The sequence below is a fragment of the Lytechinus variegatus genome, chromosome 13 (assembly GCF_018143015.1).
Source record: "Lytechinus variegatus isolate NC3 chromosome 13, Lvar_3.0, whole genome shotgun sequence".
Lineage (NCBI taxonomy): Eukaryota > Metazoa > Echinodermata > Echinoidea > Temnopleuroida > Toxopneustidae > Lytechinus > Lytechinus variegatus.
Genome location: NC_054752.1, coordinates 31,493,577 through 31,514,469, shown reverse-complemented (window position 1 = coordinate 31,514,469; position 20,893 = coordinate 31,493,577). Strand labels below are relative to the sequence as shown.

The following is a 20,893-nucleotide window of genomic DNA, read 5'->3' as shown; positions in this document are numbered from 1 at the left end:
GTTTTATTTTACAATGATCAGCTACAAAATGAAGAGAAAATGTATTTTCTACAGGAATATGAAAATATTTGAATTCTAGAAAAGAAAACAACATTTTCTCTTCTCTTTTTTTTTTCACTGCTTTAATTAGGATTTAGACCAGTATGTATAACTATGCAGTCAAGAAACTATATATTTGAGTTGGTGCTTTGAAAATTATTTGTATATATTATGAACTACTGAATATTCATTGGATGTATTCAAATTGCCGCTTTGATATTTTTTTCAGAGCAAGTTCCTAAGTTTTTATATTTGCATTGTACCGTTTGGGTTATTTTGTCATTATGTTTTGTTAAAATTTCCAGACTCATTGAACAGTAAAGGATCAATGGATTTGTATTTTCTTTTGTCTTTTCCTGTTTTACTTTCCCCTTATTTCTCTTTGTCTCCTCTTCCTTTTCTCCTCCCTATTCTTTTCTTCTCTCTCTCTTTCTCTTGCTGGGGGCAATTCATGAAATTAGCATATATATATGAATATCATTTTTTTTTTAGATTGCTTTATTCTATTGCTATCACAATATGTGGTTTTATCAGATATCATATTTTGTTGATTGGGATTGTTTTCTTAGATGTTAAAAGAGGGGGTTACACTTGGTAATTCCGAAACACGTAAATTGCCTATACCTCGATGTTCGTTAATCCGAAAACGAAATAAGGTTCGATGTTCCGAAGGTTCGTTAATCCGAAAATGAAATAAGGTTCGTTAATCCCAAAACAAAATAAGGTTCGTTGTTCCAAAGGTTCGTTAGTCCGAAAACAAAATAAGGTTCGTTAATCATTTAGTTTTCGGACTAACGAACCTTCAGAATTACGAACCTCATTTTGTTTTTGAATTAACGAACCTTCGAAATTACGAACCTCACTTCATTTTTGGACTAGCGAACTTTCGGAATTACAAACCTCATTTCGTTTTCAGACTAACGAACCTTCAGAATAACGAAGCTTCAGAATTACGAACGTATGCGAAAAGAGGGCAAAGGTACGAGTGGGGGGGGGGGGGTATAAGGATGATGTGTGCATGGAGTGTAAGATTCCCCTTCAATACAAACACTTCACTTCATTCCATGTTTCTTCCAGCTTGGGCGATCTTGGATGTTAGACGTTGTGTTGAGTCTTTGTGACAATTTTTACTTTCACACATTCTTAATACACTACATATTGCTTTTAACATTTTTAAAAAATGCCTGGTAGTACATGTCATAAGCAATTTTTGTCACAATATGCTTTAACTCCTGTCCCTAATCTTTGTCAAGCCAACCTTAACTTTCAAAGAAGAAAGGATTTCTTATAGCAATATTTATTTTGGTTAGAAAGTAAGAATGTTAGGATGTTTCATCAACTATAATCAATTTAAAAGTTTTAAAATTCTCATGAAGACTAAAGCCATGTGATGCAATTTGGAGAATTTTTTGGAGATAATATGTATATGAACTTGTCAATAATGACATTCATTCTACACGGTCCTGCGGGATTTCATCAACTAAAATTGACCTTAAGATTTATTCCAACATTGATGAAACATGTAAGTAAAGATTATTACTGAGGGATAAACCTACTGAAAATGTTTGCGTGTGAAGAATTTTTCAAGCTATTACGAGCCGAAGCGATACGCCAATTAAAATATGTACAATGCTGTTCACAATAGGCTAGGGGCCGAGCTATTAAAACATAAATGTTAGAAATTTAATTTGACTTTATATCAATAAATGCAATTACTACAGCATTATAAGCACCAAGGTGACCATCATTGGCAATGTGCAGACAGTGTATGTGGGCAAGTTCATGTATAAGTAACATAGCAATGTAGACACTTGGGCCCGTATTCTGAACTCGGGTTTAAATTAAACCCTGGTTTAAAGTTGTGGTTTAACTATGGAGAGCCAATTGGGGTACAATTCCCTAACAATATACATCCAATTTATTAACTCATATGACGCCAGAATTGTCTGTGAATGATAACTGAAGTATTTTGAAGTATTTTTCTTCATTATGAAAGTAAAAGGAAACGGAATAGTAAATAAAAGAAATATACAATATAAGCAGAATTTTCGAGTATCTGGCTTCCCATAATTTTAGACCAGACTTAGACCATGGTTTAAGTTAAACCTGACTTCAGAATACGGGCCTTGAAGCCAAATTTGGTGAATTATTTTGTTTTACCAATTTTTTTTTCTTCCACTACAGTCAAACCTGTCATAGTGACCACCTGTATAGAAGGACCACCTATCTATACAGACCAAAAGATTGCTTTCTCTTTATTAACATTCCCCATTGAAACATATATTACAGAAACTTGCTCAGAAAGACCACTTGTTCATAAAAACACAATTTTTTGTCTCCATCGTGTGGTCTTTATACATTGGTTTTACTGTAATTGAGCATGTGTGAAAATTACATGCTTCGAGACAAACCACGATTTTTCTCGAATTACCTATTTTATTTGCTCTCACTGTGATATATTACTTCACCAAAAACAATTTGACTGCAACATTATGATACAAGCATTATTCCTGTTTTCCTCTTCATAGTATTATATCAAAAGCTGATTTTATCTCATTATTTCGCAAAACATGACCAAACATTGTCGCTTAAATGCGTTGCATTGTCCCAAACTTTTGTTGATAAATGTACCCCTCCTGTTCATGAGAATTTGAACCTCTTTAATAGTTTACCATAAATTGGGTAGTTTTTCCTATATTTTAGGAACTGGTGCATCAAAGTTGAATGAACAAAACATTTTCTCGTGTTGTAAATAATGAATGTATGACTGTAAATGTTTGTTGATATCCAATTACAGAGTTTGGATTTGATTATTTGGAAGATGAATTTGACCAAATTGGGCCAGAAAATGGCCATGTTTGTGTGGACTGTATATCATGCTTATAAGATGGATTTTAATAAATGAAATACATACCAAAAGCACATGAAGATTTGATCAATTTAGTATTCTGTGATGTGTTTATTACCTATCACTATCGACTCCCCTTTAGAAAATTTGCTCTTATGATTTGCCTGTGTTCTCTTAGTTTCCTTGTTTTCTTTTTCCATTATTTTTTCATTATTTTACACTCTATCGTTTTTATTGTTTTTATTGACTGATTGAATCCGATGACCGCAGTAATAATATATCTGTAAAGCGCGTAGACACGTCGTTCAGATGTATTAAGCGCTATATTAAAGCGGATTATTATTATTTATTTGGTTTCCAACCTTCCACCCATCCTGATTTGGGAGGAAACCATCCAAATTCCACAGTTATCTCCATTTCCAACTCTTACGTATCTCTCCTCTTATATTTGCCAATCATTCCTATTTTTGGGATTTAAAAAAAAAATAAATGACTATGTCCAGGTGGATGTTTCATAAAGCTGTTTGTAAGTTTTGAACGACTTGAAGAACGACTGGTGATCATTTCTTGTGGTAAATGTTATATACCAAAATGTCCATTGGCAATGGTTTAGCGCGTAAAGAATCACCAATTGTTCTTAACTTACAAACAGCTTTACGAAACAGCCCCTGATTTCATAAAAGTGTATCCACATGATTGTGTATACAAATATTGACGGTGTCATGTCCCTATTGTTTTCTAATTCATGTCGTCCCATGTCCCTGTTAGAGACTAGTTCAGATTGGACGTTGATATATGGAAGCCCCGGATGGAAGCTCTCTTTTCCAAAGCTAACACAGAGGGCCTCCTGATTCTCAATCCCTATTCCTTGTGCCAACGTCCTCATCGTCACTTATCTTGGCACTCGGTTAGGAATTCGGAGTCGGGAGGCCCTCTGTGTCAGCTTTGGGGAAGAGAGCTTCCATGCGTCAATGCCCAATCGGAAATATTAGGGCATTTGCAAAGTAGAGAGATATTCCCCCACTTATTATTCCTCACTTTCCCTGTCTCTCTTCCTCTTCTCTTCTCTCACCAGCTCTCTCTCTCACCTTCCGACTGTCCTTCACTCTACATCAACTCACTGTACCTCTACTCCTTATACCCCTCTGCTCTTCCCCCTCCCGTTCCCCTTTCTCTGTAATCCCCTTCCTCTCATGTACATATCTCCCTCTACAACATTCATACTCTACCCCCTCTTTTTTAACTCATGCCTCTCATTTTTTTCTTTCTCTTCCCTTCATCTTTCTTCCCCCCTCTCTCTCACTTCCTCCTATCTTTCTATCTTCACCTCCCTCTATATCTCCCATCCCTCTATCTCGCTTTTCTTTTTCTCTGTCCCTCACTCCTTCTTTCTACCTCCCCTCCATCTTGTTTCTCTCTCGCTCGCTCCCCCATCTTTCTTTGTCCCTCCTCGCCTTTTTCTTGCTTCCTCCCTCCTTCCAACTTGCTTTCTCCCTCTCCTTTCTCTATCTCCCATTGCTCTTGCTCCTCCCTCACTTTCTTCCTTTTATATATTTCTCTCTCTTTTCCTTCCCCTCTCTCTCACTCTTTATCTCCAAATGAGAAGTAAGATAGCTCTGCGACTACACATACACATAAAGGCAATACATCAATAGGCCAAATACAAAAAAAGTTTGTATTTTTAAGTAGTTGTTTAATGACAAACACTGATATTATTTTATATATTACATTCCTTGTATAAATACAGCTACGACTGTAAAAATAAAATATAAATATATGTATGTATATATTTATATAGTATACATGTATATACATTAAATTGAACTACAGATAAACATGAATCATTTTCTGCAAATAAAATCTGATTCTCCTTTAAAACCTGATGCGATAAACTACACATACATGTACATGGCAAGTGGTAATATAATCTATAGCATGCAAAATACTGATCTATTTGTATACAAAATATTATTATACATGATGAAGATGAACATTATCTTCCTATAACATTTCAGAACCAAGAAGAATGTAATAAGTATATTGGTTGCATAAGGAAGCAAGTCTTGTAGGTGGCTCAAAAATTATAAAAACTTTATCTGGTTCAAGGAGGTATGAATGCGCATTACTTTGAGCCCTCAGTGAGTTCTCATAACCTAGGATTACTGTTTTATCAGGTGTTACTTTTTTATCAGATTACTTTTTTATCAGCCCCCAGTGAGTTCTCATAACCTAGGATTATTTTTTTATCAGGTCGGTGTGAAAAACACAAATGAAACTCATTTGAATGCCACTTCAAAAACATTCCAGCATTTTGTTCTGACCTTCTGCTTCATGTAACACAAAGCTTGACGACCGAAGATATGATTGATTTTGATGTTTGATTATACATTTGTCGTCAATGCAACCAATCATTTTTTTTTTACGATTGACTGCTAAGCGCTGCCTTCGCTTCATGGCACCTTCAAGTTTCTGATGTTAACCCTACTTTCCAACTTGATTCCTCTTCAAAAATATAAACCGGCAATCAGTGAATGATACAATCTGTGTAAAATGTATTCAATTGCACATTCATTCCGAGTCTCTCAATCTCTCTTTGTTGCAGGGTAGTTTAATTTCAGCCGCTGATTGACAGGGATAAATAATACAAATCATGAAGTCTTGTCAAAAGGCTAGCAATGACCTGACTAGGCATAAACATTCACATCTAAATGATACGTGCCTTTAAACCCAAGTAAACAGCAGCAACAGCAACAGCAGAAAATATATGAATGAAGAACATACAGTTTGAGATAGATAAGAATGTTTAAGAAATTTCAAAAAGAAAGAGTTGAAAAGCTCAGGATGCTCTACGGTTTTAAGTATCATTCATGATTATTTACAAAATATATGGTTCTGATCGACAGAACATCCATTGAAAATATTCAAATTTGAACAAAATTCAAATAGCAATTTGCACAGCTGAAAATGACATGTAATATCAGTGATAAAGGAATGCATTAATAATCATATAAAATTGTAACGAAACATTGCAACATGGCACTTGGATTTGAAAACTTTGAATATCAAAACCCAAATTATACACACAAAGCTATCACTGAACAGGTAAAAAAAATATAAAAACAATAAAACACTTAATGAAACATCAAATCTGTTTTGTAAGCCAGTACAAAAGAATTTCAATTAATTCCTACATATTACATGAATGCAAATTCTTATAAAATACAAAATAATCTAAGTGATCATATGCTTCGCGAATTTACTGCATAAAATAAACTTCTGATTACCATATATATACAAACTTGATCAAGTCAATACAACTACATGTATTCAGGACAGGAATTACAGGATTAATTTAAAACAGTATTTTTCTACTGAGGCTACAGTATGGGCAACAAAAACAGTTTGCTACCTCTACATTACAATTCATACTGCCAAGAGGTTTTACATGGTTTAAATTGGTTGAATATAGCAATTTTGACTGAAAAGGGTGAGGTAAATGGGTACCTGGCAGGAATTTATTTCTCAAAATGCTTCTGGGCTGTAAAAAGCAGAGGGCTAAAAGCCAGCGTAATAATATCCAAGTCCTTTGGAAGCACATAGGGACGTTATGACATGATGTGATATGCGCTATACAAGAACTGTGTTATTGTTGTTATTCTAAATTTCCAATTATGGTGCTTTTGTAAAGATTTCAAAATCTTTTCAACCAGAATTCATGACATCAATAGAAGAAATTACTGATTCAGAAGTGGAAAAAGAACATGTAAATGCTGAAATATTTGCGGCGTACATATTCTTAGGCTTCATTGATCAAGTTTTTAGGCCAACCATACATTGTAAATGATTGTCCTGAAAAAAGTTAAATACTTTGGTAATTAAAATACTGAACTGAACATGGACCTGATTAAATCTTATACATGCTGGCCCTTCATACTCATTTATGGTACATAAGAAATGTTTAATCAATGACACATATTTTGTGCCAACTCGCATTCTTTCAGTACACTCTTTAATACTCTTCAGTTCACTTTCTACAACCGAGAATAAGAATCACTGATCAGTAGGATCAGTAAACTAAATTGATTCCTCTGTGCTTTTGAGTGTTATAGTGAGATTAAATCAAATATATGTGTATCTGTACATCTTTAAAACTAGTCCATGTGATCGCTTCATAGAATTGTTGCAGATTTGACAAATTACAAAGAACAAAAGAATAAAATCCATCTATATCTACAAGATCAAGTAGATCACATCTACATCCTTTACACCAAACATAAGATTTTGATAATTTTAAAAAACCTATAAATATAATAACATTCACCGGGACACTCCTGTCACTTCAAGTGGATATAATTGCACACTATTTATTTGACTACATCAGACTATTCCAGAGCATGTAGTAGTACATGTATGTGTATAGCACTTGGTGGCCCGGTTTGGCTACCAAAGTTTTGCTAAACTATAATGTTTTCTATAAGCCAGTTCGTAGTTCCTTTCTGCACATGATCAAAAGATTCTACGCATGATCAGAAGGTCATTTGTACTAAAGTGACATGGTGCTTTAAAATCTAATGAGATAAGCACCAACTTTTATGTCTTGATTATTCATGAATTCTTTTGAGTTGTCGTTTCATTTAAATCCACAAAAACAACAATGCTTCCACGAACGACTGGTATTTCACAGTTTGCAAAGTACATTGTGCAACATGCTAGATATGCATTCAAAGTAGGAATGCAACAAATACCTTCATTGAGTGTTCATTTGTATGCTATTCTAGTCACCTGGTCTATCCAATTTCTTCACCCTGCTATGTAAGGCAAGCTTACGTTATATCTTGCTTTGAAATCTGCCTATCATGATGAAATAAATGAAAGGTCATTTGACCAAAATTGTCCATGAAGTAACTATGAACTGGTCTATTGTTTTTGGGCCACCAAAGTTGCTGTGAGTGTGGAGCCTTGTGTATAACAGGAGGTGCACGTTCATAAATCTGTTTGTCACATTTATGCACAACGGCTGAGTTATTCCTGGTAGGTGTTTCATAAAGCTGTTCGTAAGATACAAATGACTTTACGAATGACTGGTGATCCTTTCTTGTGCTATGTGATATCCCTATGCAATTGGGTTATGACCTAAGAACATGTTCCAGTCGTGCGTAAAGTCGTTCGTAACTTCACGAACAGCTTTATGAAACACCCACCTGGACCGTTCCATAAAGACTATTGTAACTTTGCCATTATGGCATCTAGCATGGTAACCAGGCTCAACAGCCAATCACAATCAAGGTTTCCATGGCAATAAAACCAATAATGGCAAAGTTACTTAAGTTGTAAGTCTTCATGTAATGGGGCCCTGTGCTAAAATGATATAACCCATATTTTCTGTGAGCTTCAAAAAAGTGGGACATTGACTGCCAAAATCTTCAATACAATAGAGATGGCAGTATGCAATTTGGAAGAATGACTCTCGACTTAACCTCTTATATCGTTAAATCTCAATTGTTCTTTCAGCCAATCAGGAAGTTGGATGGGGGGTGTAAGAATCTTCCTCTTCCCCTCCCCCCGTACCGATGCAATAAGATGGCATAGTAATGATATCCGCGGATTTGTTTTTTTTTGTGCAAGTTATGAATACTGCTTGGAAGGGTTTGAGGTATCAAATATCATCTAGCCTCTTTTTGGAAGTTTTCTTTCAAATAAGATGTAAATTATTCTGAATAAACTACCTATAAATATAATAAAATTGATATAAAATTGATTTTGAATGCTAGTTCTTTTATACAACAAATGTTAGCATTGCATTATTGTATGTTTAAAATACCATATTAAAAACTTTTCTTTTTCAGTGTATTTTAGAATTACTCTAAAAATAATCATTCAGTGATTTACAGCATTAATATATTAATTCCCCTCATATCAATACAACATACTCTTCATTGTAAAAGAATAAATACATCGTACTTGATATAAAACTATCTGACACATACATCGAAATGAATACTTTAAAATTAATAAATTGTGACAGGGCACTAAATTACTATTTTCAACATTGCAATAAATTCATTTTATTCCCTGCCTTTAACATAATTGTTAGTTTTATATCAATATATATCATCTGCACTATTTCTTTCTCTATAATATTTAGTAGTTCAAATAAATAATTCGGACAGTTGAAATTACAAAATGGAATATATTACGTGTTATATCACATGCAGCTAAAACTTACCGGGAAAGTTCACCTTGATGATAAGTCCCTTTTAACAAAAACAGAAAATTTAGAGAAAATATTGGCAAAGTTTGATGAAAATCTGTCAAGAACAGAGTTATAAATTCTTTTAAGTTTTGACTTTGTAACATCATAGAAAGGCAGCTCCTCCCTATGTTGTGTGATATAAATTCCCAAAACATCATTTTCTAAAAAAACTGAAAGTGATTTTATTTGTACTGTAGATACAGCACAGACACATTTCATATCACCTTCAATAATAAAAATATTTTTATCTATCACGTTCCACTAAAAAAATATTAATTTATGGAATTTATATTACATGATATGTGTAATAGCTGCTTGCATATGATGTTACAAACTATGAAAGCTTAAAAATTCATAAATTTCTTATTCTTTCACGGAATTTTCATCAGATGTTCCCAATATTTATTTCTTTTTTTGTTTTAATAGCAACAAACTTATTATCAAGGTGAACTTCCCCTTAACAGGGAATGCAGCAACGTTCGGTCTGCAGACAAGACCCCAAATGGTTCAACCATTCTTAGAATTGAAACTAGAAAGTCCAATTTCCATCTACTTTCATCTGCAGCTAATTGATGTCACACTCCCTTTATTATCCAACCCAAAGTGATGCAACATTCATCGTGCTTCATGCCATTCACATTCTGTGGAAAAAATAATAAAATGAGTCTTTAGGATGTATATAACAGCCAACTATCTTGAGTAATCTAGCTACACCACTAATCATTTCGCTGGATAAGTGCACTTAATGTTGTAATATCCCTACAGAAGTCAGCTTATAACTAAATGTATAATAGAGTGTTTTCAGATGATATCACAGTAGTTGGCATTACAATGGACAAACTTTTCATTGGACAATAAATATGATTTATCATGGATTGATGTAAAGGTTTTTGTTTGTCCTCCAACATATCTGCTTGTAGGAACGCTCTATAGTGTCATTTCATGGAAAACCTGTGAGGGGAGAGGGCACTCAAATTATATTTTGATGGGTGCACCTCCAAAACTTCAAAGTAGAGGTCTAAACACAGGGTCTTGGGTACTTCATGTTAATATATGGCAGAGTGCTTGATTTTTTTATTTCTAACCCTTTTGGTTTATCTTTATTCTTTGGCTGCAGTCGATACCTCCCTTTCTGCTGGATCACCGGTACGTATATATGACAGATGCACCAGTATCAAGCAGTTTGGGTGCTATGGAGGCCATCGACAAGCTAGCTAGCGTGTGCACATTACAGTGGCAAGACTAGTGGCCTGTTTAAAAAAAAATTGTTACAATAACAAAGTGCAATAACAGTTGCAGAGCTGTCAACCTGAACACTTCAGAATTTTAAATGCTGAAAATCAGTATTTTGGAGAGGAAATCAGTATTTTCAAAGAAATACCATAGCACAACACATAAGACTGAATCTACAGAAATCAGTATTTTGCACGAAACCATTAGTACTCTTCTCATTTTTCAGTACTAAATACTGAAAATCAGTACTGGTTGGCAGCTCTGCAGTTTAAAAGCTACTGCTATCAATCAATTTGATTGGCTGACAGTAAGCTTGTTATGGATTTTGTGCATTTGTTATTATACCAAGTTTTGATGAAATGGGAACAAGGGTGAGTGACCACGGATATGTTTTGTAATGGGGATATTCATAGCAAGGATGAGTGGCTCATTAGTAAGAACAAGAACGGTGTCTGACAAAGGGGGTCCTCAAAGTCAAACGTCCCTGTACCACAATATACGTGAGCATGCCCCCATAATATTACCCCAAACTAAAAAAATAGTACCATACTTAGCATGTTGCAGTGTTTGAATTAGATTCGCTCACATGTACGTGTATCAACCAACATCTGGCTGTTTTATGCATTCAAATGTTTGCGGAAAATGTGTAAATGGCTATTATGGACCTAACTTTATGAACGAAAACTTCAGAAATTGAAACAAACAATTATAGGGCATATTCAATGGAAAATCTACATGGCAATGTGCTATAAGGCCACATCATGCCTTGTCTGTTATACACCTGAAAATGAATGGATTATTAAAACACATGCTATACAAGCATATTAGTTAATGCAATATGCAAATACATGCAATAAAGTCAGTGCACGTTAGCAGCCCTATTAACTGAATGTCCTTGAAGAAATAAGTTGAAAGCTGTTAAGATCATACTTTACTTTATATACATGAGGGGCTACATAAAATCACAATTGTGATATTGTTCAGAATTCATTGCTTTACTGATGGCTTTCATTTGCAGATTTAAAATAAAATTTCAAAGGCCTACATCATCACAAAGACATTCAAATCCTTCTAATTTACCGTTGTAAGCGAAAGTAAGATAATACTGTCTTTGTGACCAAAACTCAGACTGCCGAGTTAGACAGCTACAGATAAAATAACTTTGGCTCCAAATACTGGAACAGCAACATTAATGTTAACTTTCTAATGAGGAGAAAATAGAAACGTTACTGTCTATGCACAGTAATTACATCTCATGTTGAGTGAGCCCGTTACTGCTAATGCTCAATCCAAATATCTGCATACATCTGTACAGAGACCATGCAGAGCATGGTGAAAAAAACAACTAAAAGTGGCTGAAAATAACCTTCTAACAACACCGTGTGACCCTAAACTCATGAGAGATAAATAAAGGAGTTACTGTCTTAATTCAATAACATCAATCATTGTGTTACTTCAATTGAATCAAAATTAAAAATGCGAGGTTTGGAAATCATTGTGAAATAACAAAAGTGCATTCAGAGAACAGAACAACAACCTTGGAGCAAGCCTTATCAGCAAATACTGTTGAAAAGCGAACCGTCTTTACGCAAAGATTTCTGCAATCACTGCATAAACCTCCCTCAAGAGAATGACAAAATATTATGAAATCTCCTTGCAATATGGAATTACTGAAATATAACATGCAGAACATGGGCAGCACTGTGAACTAACAACTCAAATTAGGCTTAGCTAAAGAATATCTTTAAAATGTGGATGTTAGCCTTATTCAAGCATTCACTCCTATTCATAAAATCTCCCTACTTTACAGAATGACCGAAATTAAATATGCAGAACTAAGAAACTTACGAAATAAACACTGTAAGTGGTTGAAAGTACCTTTAATCATAAGCCTTATTCAAGTATTCACTCATATTGCCATCCTCACTATATGGGACATTCAAATTCAAAATGGAAAACTGGGAAACTAATGTGAAACACAAAGAGTCTAAGTTGCTGAAAACACCATTAAAATGCTGGTAATCTCTCCTTTAATATCCCCTTACTTTATGGAATGACCTAAATTCAACATGTTGGACTGAAAAACCTATGAAATAATAACTTAAAGTTATATGAAATACCTATGATTGTTAGCCTTATGTCAGTATTATATGGAACAACCAAAATCAAAATGTTAATCTGGGAAGCAATTGTGAAATGCCAACTAGAAGTTGCTGAAAATACCTTCACAGCAAACATGGATGTTAGCCTCATGCCAATATCCTCTCCTATTTTATTAAATCTTCTTAATTTATGGAATGACCAAAATTCAACATGCAAAATTAAGAAACTTATAAAAATGAAAACTTCAAATGGGTAAAATACCTTTAAAACATGGATGTTAGCCTTATGCCAGTATTTACTATAATGTAACCTCCTTTGTGGTTGGAATAACCAAAATTCAACATGCAGAACTGGGAAACTATTTAATAGTTATCATGAAATAACAACTTAAAGTGGCTGAAATACCTTTAATAGAACAGCCTTAAGTTCTTACTGTGTGGAATAACCAAAATTCAACATGCAGAACTGGAAAGCATTAGCATTACACCTTCAGAAAATGCTAAAATACCTGCATCGAGGGGGATATATCAACAAGTTTTTAGAGCAAGTACTCCCTCACAGCTGTACAAAGACACTCATTTCTCACTTCTGACTACTTCCCGTTGGCATATCACTATTGGATGTTCACAACCAGAGATGGTCTGTTGCAAACGTTTCTGATTCCGTCAGGGATGTGATAACTGATTGCTCGAGTGGTGGCGCTGGGGCGGGAACTAAAAGCAATATCAAATCAGACCATATAGCTCCACTATAAATATTTTTATTTAAGTGAATCAGGAAGAGGATATGATACTTAGGGAGAAGACGATATCATATTAGACCAGATATTTCTACTTTAATGGGTCTGGAAAGTCTAACAGTCTTGTACTCTGGCGTCTTTTGTGTTGCTGTCAGTGCAATAGTGTTCCCTATCATTTCCTTCCTTGTATTGCAGTATACTTTAAAAAAAAAAATCTGAGCAAGAGTTACTTTGCTTGCATCTGTTTATAGTATTGAATCCAATACAAAATCATGCAGGCACTTTTTCAAACCTCTTGTACAAGGGCTATTTTTTTTTTTACATTTTAAGGTGATTCACCTTTGAACACTACATGTATGTCTTTCTTTAGCAGGGCTTCATAGTTTTGCTTTATCCTATCCGCATACATTCATAATTCCGAAGCTTCATTATTCCGAAGGTTCGGATATTCCGAAGGTTCGTTATTCCGAAGGTTCGTATTTCTGAAGGTTCGTAAGTCCGAAAATGAAATGAGGTTCGTAATTCCGAAGATTTGTTAGTCCAAAAACATAATGATTAACGAACCTTATTTCGTTTTCGGACTAACGAACCTTCGAAGCAACAAACTTTATTCCGTTTACGGATTAATGAACCTTCGGAACAATGAACCTTATTTCGTTTTCGGACTAACGAACCTTTGGAACATCGAACCTTATTTCGCTTTCGGATCATCGAACCTTCAGAATAACGCCACAAATGTTCGGATCAACGAACCCTTTTACGTTTTCGGATTAATGAAAATCGAGGTATAGGCAATTTACGTGTTTTGGAATTACGAACGTACGGAATAAAGAACCTTCGGAATTACGAAGTGTAACCATCCTATCATTACATGATCATGTTACTTTGTCATCAGGTTTCATGGGATAAACAAAGAAGTTGATCTGAAATGAATGTATACAAACCATTGATAAATTACAAGCTGATATAATGGTCGATATAATGCATGTACATGAAGTACTTACAAAGGCAGATTAGAAAGATTTAGATTCATAAACCTGCAGAAAATCGCAATGAAAATACAATATTGCATCAATGGTAGATTCATTGGCAAGGAATTCAAAAACGTAGTTTAAATGTAGACCACAGACTATTCAAATTTGTGGCAATGATAATGATACGCTTCATTGACCATATGCATTTCCTAGATGAGATTGTGTTTTCCTTCCACTGACTTTAAATATAGTACATAAATGTGCGAAGGCAGTTTCTAAAATCTATACAATATAACATTTAAAAAGAAATAGAAAATATGACATTGAATCAATAATGGATTCTTTAAAAATTGAGAGCAGATGAAATAAGGATTTTAAAAATATTTTTATTTCAGTATTGCACAAAGTTCACACTCTATTTCTGCATCTTCAGATAAATTTTGAAAAAATACTGGCTGCAGCCTATTAGTTGATCAATTGGACAAGTAGTTGTGGACTTAGCAAGGGTGTGCACAAAACACTAGCTCTTTGTATTTCCATCAAAAATCTTCAGTGATATCATAAGGTTTATGGCTCAGGTTTAGCCCAAATTTTTAAGTGTTTGGTCTCAGCTGGCAGTTCATAATTCATTTGTTGCAGTGATTAATAGACAAATATGTATCCTCCAAAGTAGGAACCAACTTTACTAGAGATTTGCTTTCATTGCAGTTGTCATGGGATTGATCAACCAATGCTTACAGTACCATTTATTTCTAATAATAACAATAATATTCTGTTTTATGTAGCACTTAATACATCACCCAAACTAGTGGCGGACCGTGACCCGGAGGAGACAAAGCATTGGAGGGGCACTCTATTGTTTGTGAACAATGCTGTGCCCCTCCAATGCTTTGTCTCCTCCGGGTCACGGTCCGCCACTGACCCAAACGTTTCAAAGTGCTTTACAGATATATCATCACCCCCATTATCAGATTCTGGCTTGCCCTCACACAAAGTAAGCACTTTCTCCACTCCCTAGGGAGTATTCTCCGACGTGTAATATTTAAGTTGTATATTCGCCGATTATGTCTTTATTTGTAATACATATAATTAATTTTTCGTAATGGCGTTTTCACTTTCGGTTTCTTTGTTGTTCTTTTACTGAGAAATCTTGTATTCCTTTTTCCCCCTTCTTTCTTAGCTCTTTGAAATATTCGTATAAAGCACTTTATAATTTTGTATATTATTAATTTTATCGTTCTAGCAAAAGTTTCCAGACTCAATTCTAGAAATACTAAATTGGCTTTCGCAAACACCATTCCCGCCCTCTTCTCTCTCCTTGCATAAAATCAATTAATAAGATTTGCCAAACCCGAACATTACACCAAGGGGTAATTCACAACCAGCCAAAACCTATTTTAAGAAGCTAAGCACCAATCAAACCCTGCAAAATTTTTGTCATCTTTTGTGAAATTGATTTCAGCTCTCAGTGCAGATATGCTAGAAACAGCTGGAATAATTTTTTTTCAAATGTCGACTAATTAAATCCCATCATTTTCTTTTTTTTCTTTAATTGACCTAACAGAAATGTTAAACCATACCCACATATACTCTATTTGATACATCACAGGTTCAAGCCCCATAAGACAGAAACTCGTCTCTGGATTGTCAATCAGATCCAAAGCCAACATAAATATTAATAAGTGGTGCTGGGGGGTCTTAGGTGGTGATCATGTTTGTAATGCTTGTGATGATACCGTTCTCTGTAGATTTAACTGATGTGTTCAATCCGGTACCACAAAACTACCTGATACATCATATCCAGTACATAAGCATATGTCAGGACTAAACCCAACATGAATATGTTCTCTTTTTTTATTAATAGCTAATTTTTCCTATTCAGGCTACCTTGCCTGCAGGCCTCTAGGCCTTTTTAGGTGTGCCTCACAAGCCTTTATTTTCTGAACACGTCCTTATATTATAATAATTAGTCAACATGTATTGTATTTTACCACAATGCCTTATGGAACATTTATATATCCTGCGATGAGCTACTTTTCATTGTTATATTTTTATCTTTGAACTGTTTATACTGTATGTATGTTGTTTTTAAAAAGAGCCTTTTTAATTGGCTTGTGAAATAAAGATGAATTGAAAAAAATGAAAATTGAATATGAAGAGGTGGTTCTTACATCATGAAGGTTATTCTTTTATGATACATTTCTGGTTAAATAAAAGAGGTAAAGACACAGTACAAAACCACATGATTGTATATACATTAGAAATAAACCCAACATAAATGAGTGGTGGTAGAGGTTTTAACTTTATGAAGCTTTAAACCCTTGTTACAAAACCTTTCTTTTAGTTGAATAATAATAATAATTGGATTTATGTAGCGCTTTTTCCAGAGGAAACAAAGCACTGTTAATTGCATAAGTTAAGATTTATGGTGATATAAGTGTGTTTTGAGATGTTTTTTGAAGAGGTTAAGAGAAGAGAGGTTTCAAAGAGATGGAGGGAGTTTGTTCCAAAGATGGGGGGCAAGAGATTGAAAGGAGTTGAAACCGGCCTGTTTTCTGGACTTTGGAATTACATAGGAAGGAGCAGCAGTAGAACGAAGAGAGTAAGTAGATCTTTGTTGCTGAAATAATGAAGAAATGTAAGAAGGTAGTGTGGTTGACAGAGACTTATAGGTTTGAACAAGTATTCGATAATGTATTCTATCAGAAACAGGTAGCCAATATAGTTCATTTAGAAGAGGGGTAGCATGACACCATTTTGGTTTTTAACAGATTAGCTGTGGATTGTACATCAAAACTACATCTGACATGACTATGAATAGGTGGTGCTAAAGATTCTTACATCGTGAAGCTTTCAAGCCACCAAAATGTAAAACTCAGTACAAAACCATCTTTTTAGTTCTGGACTGTACATTAGAACTACACCCCAACTTAAATATGAATAGGTGGTACGACTACACTCGACATGAATATGAATAGGTACTACATGTACTAGAGGGTCTCAGATAGAGAAGCTTTTCTTGACATTGCATCATCGATCTAAAGCCCCAAAAGGTAAAAACTCAGCATAAATCTTTCCTTACATTTCTAAATTGTACATCAGAAATAAACCTGACATGAGTATAAATAGGTGGTAACTAGAGGGTCTTACATGGTAAAGCTTTTCTTGATGTTTATATGATGATACTGTTCTCTGAGCTGAGAGACCACATCCAAGGTGAGTTGTTGGCAGAAAGACACATCAAGAAAGATTAACTTTGAACATTTATCCAATACCCTGCAAAAACAGAGGAAAATCAGAGAAATGATGAAAATAACATTAACGCTTCCCCTTTTGAACAATATCGATCATCATCTAAATCTATCGTATCTGTAAGACGTTATTCCTCTATTATAAAACAAAGAGTGTCGCTAAGGTGAGCACATAATACACCCATCTGTAACACGGAAAATGGAGTTATTGGTCAAGCAAGAAAAGTGGAAGATGGCGACTTCACCTTCGACCTTCTGACCTCAAAATCAATAGAATTGCTAGGATCTATGCTAGTATCATACACACCAAATTTATATGAGCCTAGGTTAAGTTACACTAAGTTATCGTGTTTACAAGGACTGCAGAAGGGTAAGATGAAAAATATGTCACCGTGACCTTGATCTTTGCCATTTTTACCTAAAAAACGATAGGCTTCCTGGGATTTATGCGAGTATCACACACTCCAAATTATATGAGCCTAGATTAAGTCAAACTGAAGTTATCGCGTTTACAAGGAAAAGTTAGCGGTCGGACAGACACCGAGCGTGATACCATAATACGTCCCGTCTAGGACAGGCGTATAATAAAAATACTCATATCATCATCATAACAGTTGAATAATTTAATTGTCATTGTTGCAATAAATAAAAAAAAAACCTTATCCAAAAAAAAATTGTTATCATCATCACGATCATCATAAACAACATGATCAATGTCACAATCTTTTGAAAAGCATTTACAGCCAATTTCCTCAGTCAATTTACACTTTGACAAACAAAAAAAAAGAATAAAAAAGATTATGAGGATATCAGTCCTTAATGGTGGGAGTCAGGCAAAATTTCGCTTCGGTCTGTTGTTGTCATCGTTACCCTTGACACAAAGGTCAACGGTCACTGTAATTCGGCCTTTTGTGTCATCATCCTCCCACATGGAACTTCAATCCTGTTTATCATATAGAATGCCATCACAATCATCATCATCACTATCTCCACCACCATCGACACCATCACCATCATCATCACCACCACCATCATCGCCAACACCACCACCACCACCATCACCATCTTCATCATTACTATAACCATTATCACCATCATCATCAAACCCCGGCCGCGTCGGACCAAAAGACATAAAAAGATGGGAGTTGCTGCTACCCTGTTTGGCGTTCAACGATTAAAGGGATAGAGCCTCGTCGATCTGGTGCTGCACAGCGGCCGCCGGGCCCACGATCAATTGGGCAAAGCAAATTTTCGGAGTATTTCATTTCATGTCTATTTCGAACAATGAATTATGGATTTATCATTTTATCATCATTATCACCATCATCATCAATACCATCCTTCTTGTCCTCATCATCCTCAAATAAAGTGGGAATATCAAAACTGAAAGGCACGCTGAAAAGTACAGTGAACTTACTGCTTCACAAATTATTCAATTTCTTGGCATATCTTGGAATAATATACAGTCCTAATTTACCTTGTTATACCTTGCTGGCTTACACGCTGGGCACCTAGTAGATCCAACTGTTCTAGATCTGGTAAATTAGATGCTATAGAATGAAGGTCACAGTCGGCTATACTCCTGAGAATAGAACATTGAAAAAAAAGGCTACATGCCAATTAAATCATTACCATGGTAATGGCTTAAAATAACATGTAATTTTGGCAATAGCTCGACTCATATTAAGCACCATTACATATTAAAAAAAAACACATAAAATCTTATTCTCAAGAATTAGTTTTTAAAACCATAAAATGCTTACATAGATATTAAATGGAAGCCATTCAATATAAACATACAAATTAGAAGGACCTTTAAGTAAAATGAACATGTCACCAGTTAGCCATAGCTCATATACAGGCCACAGGCCTAAAGGAAACAAAAAACAAATAAAACTTGGATAAAGCTATTTGACAAAATGATAATCAATTCTATGACTGTAACGTACCGTATAGAAGTTAAGAAGAGCTTTTTGAGCCTGGGACAGTTGCATACAAGCTTCCTCAGCCATGTTGTATTTACACTTAGATCAGAGCTAAAGAAAGACAACAAAATAAAGTGACAAAATGTCAAATGAGAGGTGAATATACATGTACATGTTTTGATAACATCTGAATTAAAATTGGAATTAAAACCGAGGAGTTAGCATCTTTTAAAAGATATATATAAAACATGAAATATCAGACCGCATGACTTGTTGAAATTGCTTATTTATAAACCTATTCACTAATTCAAATCATTCAATGGAAAATGATTGAAGTAGAGTTTAAAAATGTATGGAAAAACAGGATTTTGAGTTTCATGTTCATCTCATCACTCATGATGCATGTTAATTGTACTAAACCCATCGTGCATTAAAAGGATAATTCAAAGAAAAATGTTGATATCTTTACTTTTGTTGAATTTGATAACTTCATAATATGTCACAAGGCAGAAGAATAGTTACCTTTTTTCCAGAAGAATCAACTTAAAATTTAATTTTGAAGCTCATTAAGTTCTTTTTTTGGCTCTTTAAACAGAATCATTCCTGGTGACTTTAATATCATGACTGTGAGATGAATTTTTACAATTGTGAATGACACATTTACTGAAATGGGGGGTGAGGAGGAGTGTAGTATAAAGAGTGGAGAAGGGGAAATATTGGGTTAGATGCATAAAAAGTAGCAGTTGCTTTTGCTAGGCTTTTGCGCTATTATTGCATGCATAAAAATGACTTAATGAGCAAGCAAATGCTTTTGCTAGTAAGTTCACGCAATTGGTAACAGCCTGCTAGCATTTGCTTCACGATTAAGCTATTGCTAAAAAGCATATGCAAAATGTGAAAAAATTTGCTCATGTCTAAGCATTTGCTTGGCTTTCATCACGCTCTGTCAGAGTTGTGTTTGCACAAGAGTGACGTCGCTATTGTTAAAACCACTAGCAATCGCTTTCTGAAGGCAAAAAAAAGGGTTTAAGCATAAGCAAAGTGTTATGCATAAGAAATAAAGCAATTGCTAAGGCACAATCTTTTGCTTGGCTAGCAATTACTTGTGCTTGAAGCAATTACTTGCATGCAATTGCTACTTTGTATGCATTGGACCCATTGTCATGATATGGAACTTACCACCATCCTACATCAAGTTCTAGAAGATTGGGGCAGCCAGCTGCAATGTGACCCAATCCAACGAAAGACAATGTTTTAGCTCTCCATAAATCTAGACTTTCCAAATGCCTGCAATGAACAAACAAGGAAGAAAGAATACAGTCTTAAACATCAATGATGAAAACAAACAATACATTCATCAAGAGAAAAATACATGTACATAAGACAATCAATAAAATTTGAATGAAGGAGCATCCACCTTTAAATTAATTGATAATTAACTTTGCATTTGAATGCTTCTTGACAACAAGATTCACATTCTGGAAAGATTGTACTTCAACTTTAGCCGATGATGGAGATGGAAAAAAGG

At 34.7% G+C, this 20,893-nt stretch overlaps 1 protein-coding gene across 3 annotated transcripts in view; it reads right to left on the bottom strand.

Moving 5' to 3' along the window:
* Positions 1-9,436: 9,436 nt before the first annotated feature.
* Positions 9,437-20,893, bottom strand: part of LOC121426220 (F-box/LRR-repeat protein 4-like) — a 29,830-nt gene continuing 18,373 nt past the window's right edge. The window contains exons 12-17 of one of the 3 annotated variants that reach the window (XR_005971575.1): positions 20,545-20,652; positions 19,390-19,476; positions 18,918-19,022; positions 17,340-17,465; positions 12,985-13,189; positions 9,437-9,781 (exon numbers count right to left, since the gene is read on the bottom strand). Coding sequence is in view for 2 of the 3 variants with exons in the window: in XM_041622436.1 (XP_041478370.1) it covers positions 13,090-13,189; positions 17,340-17,465; positions 18,918-19,022; positions 19,390-19,476; positions 20,545-20,652 (526 nt within the window). In the remaining variant the exon portion in view is untranslated. Of the gene's footprint in view, positions 9,782-10,650; positions 13,190-17,339; positions 17,466-18,917; positions 19,023-19,389; positions 19,477-20,544; positions 20,653-20,893 lie in introns of those variants that run through there. The other 2 variants (XM_041622437.1, XM_041622436.1) reach the window with 2 other exon arrangements.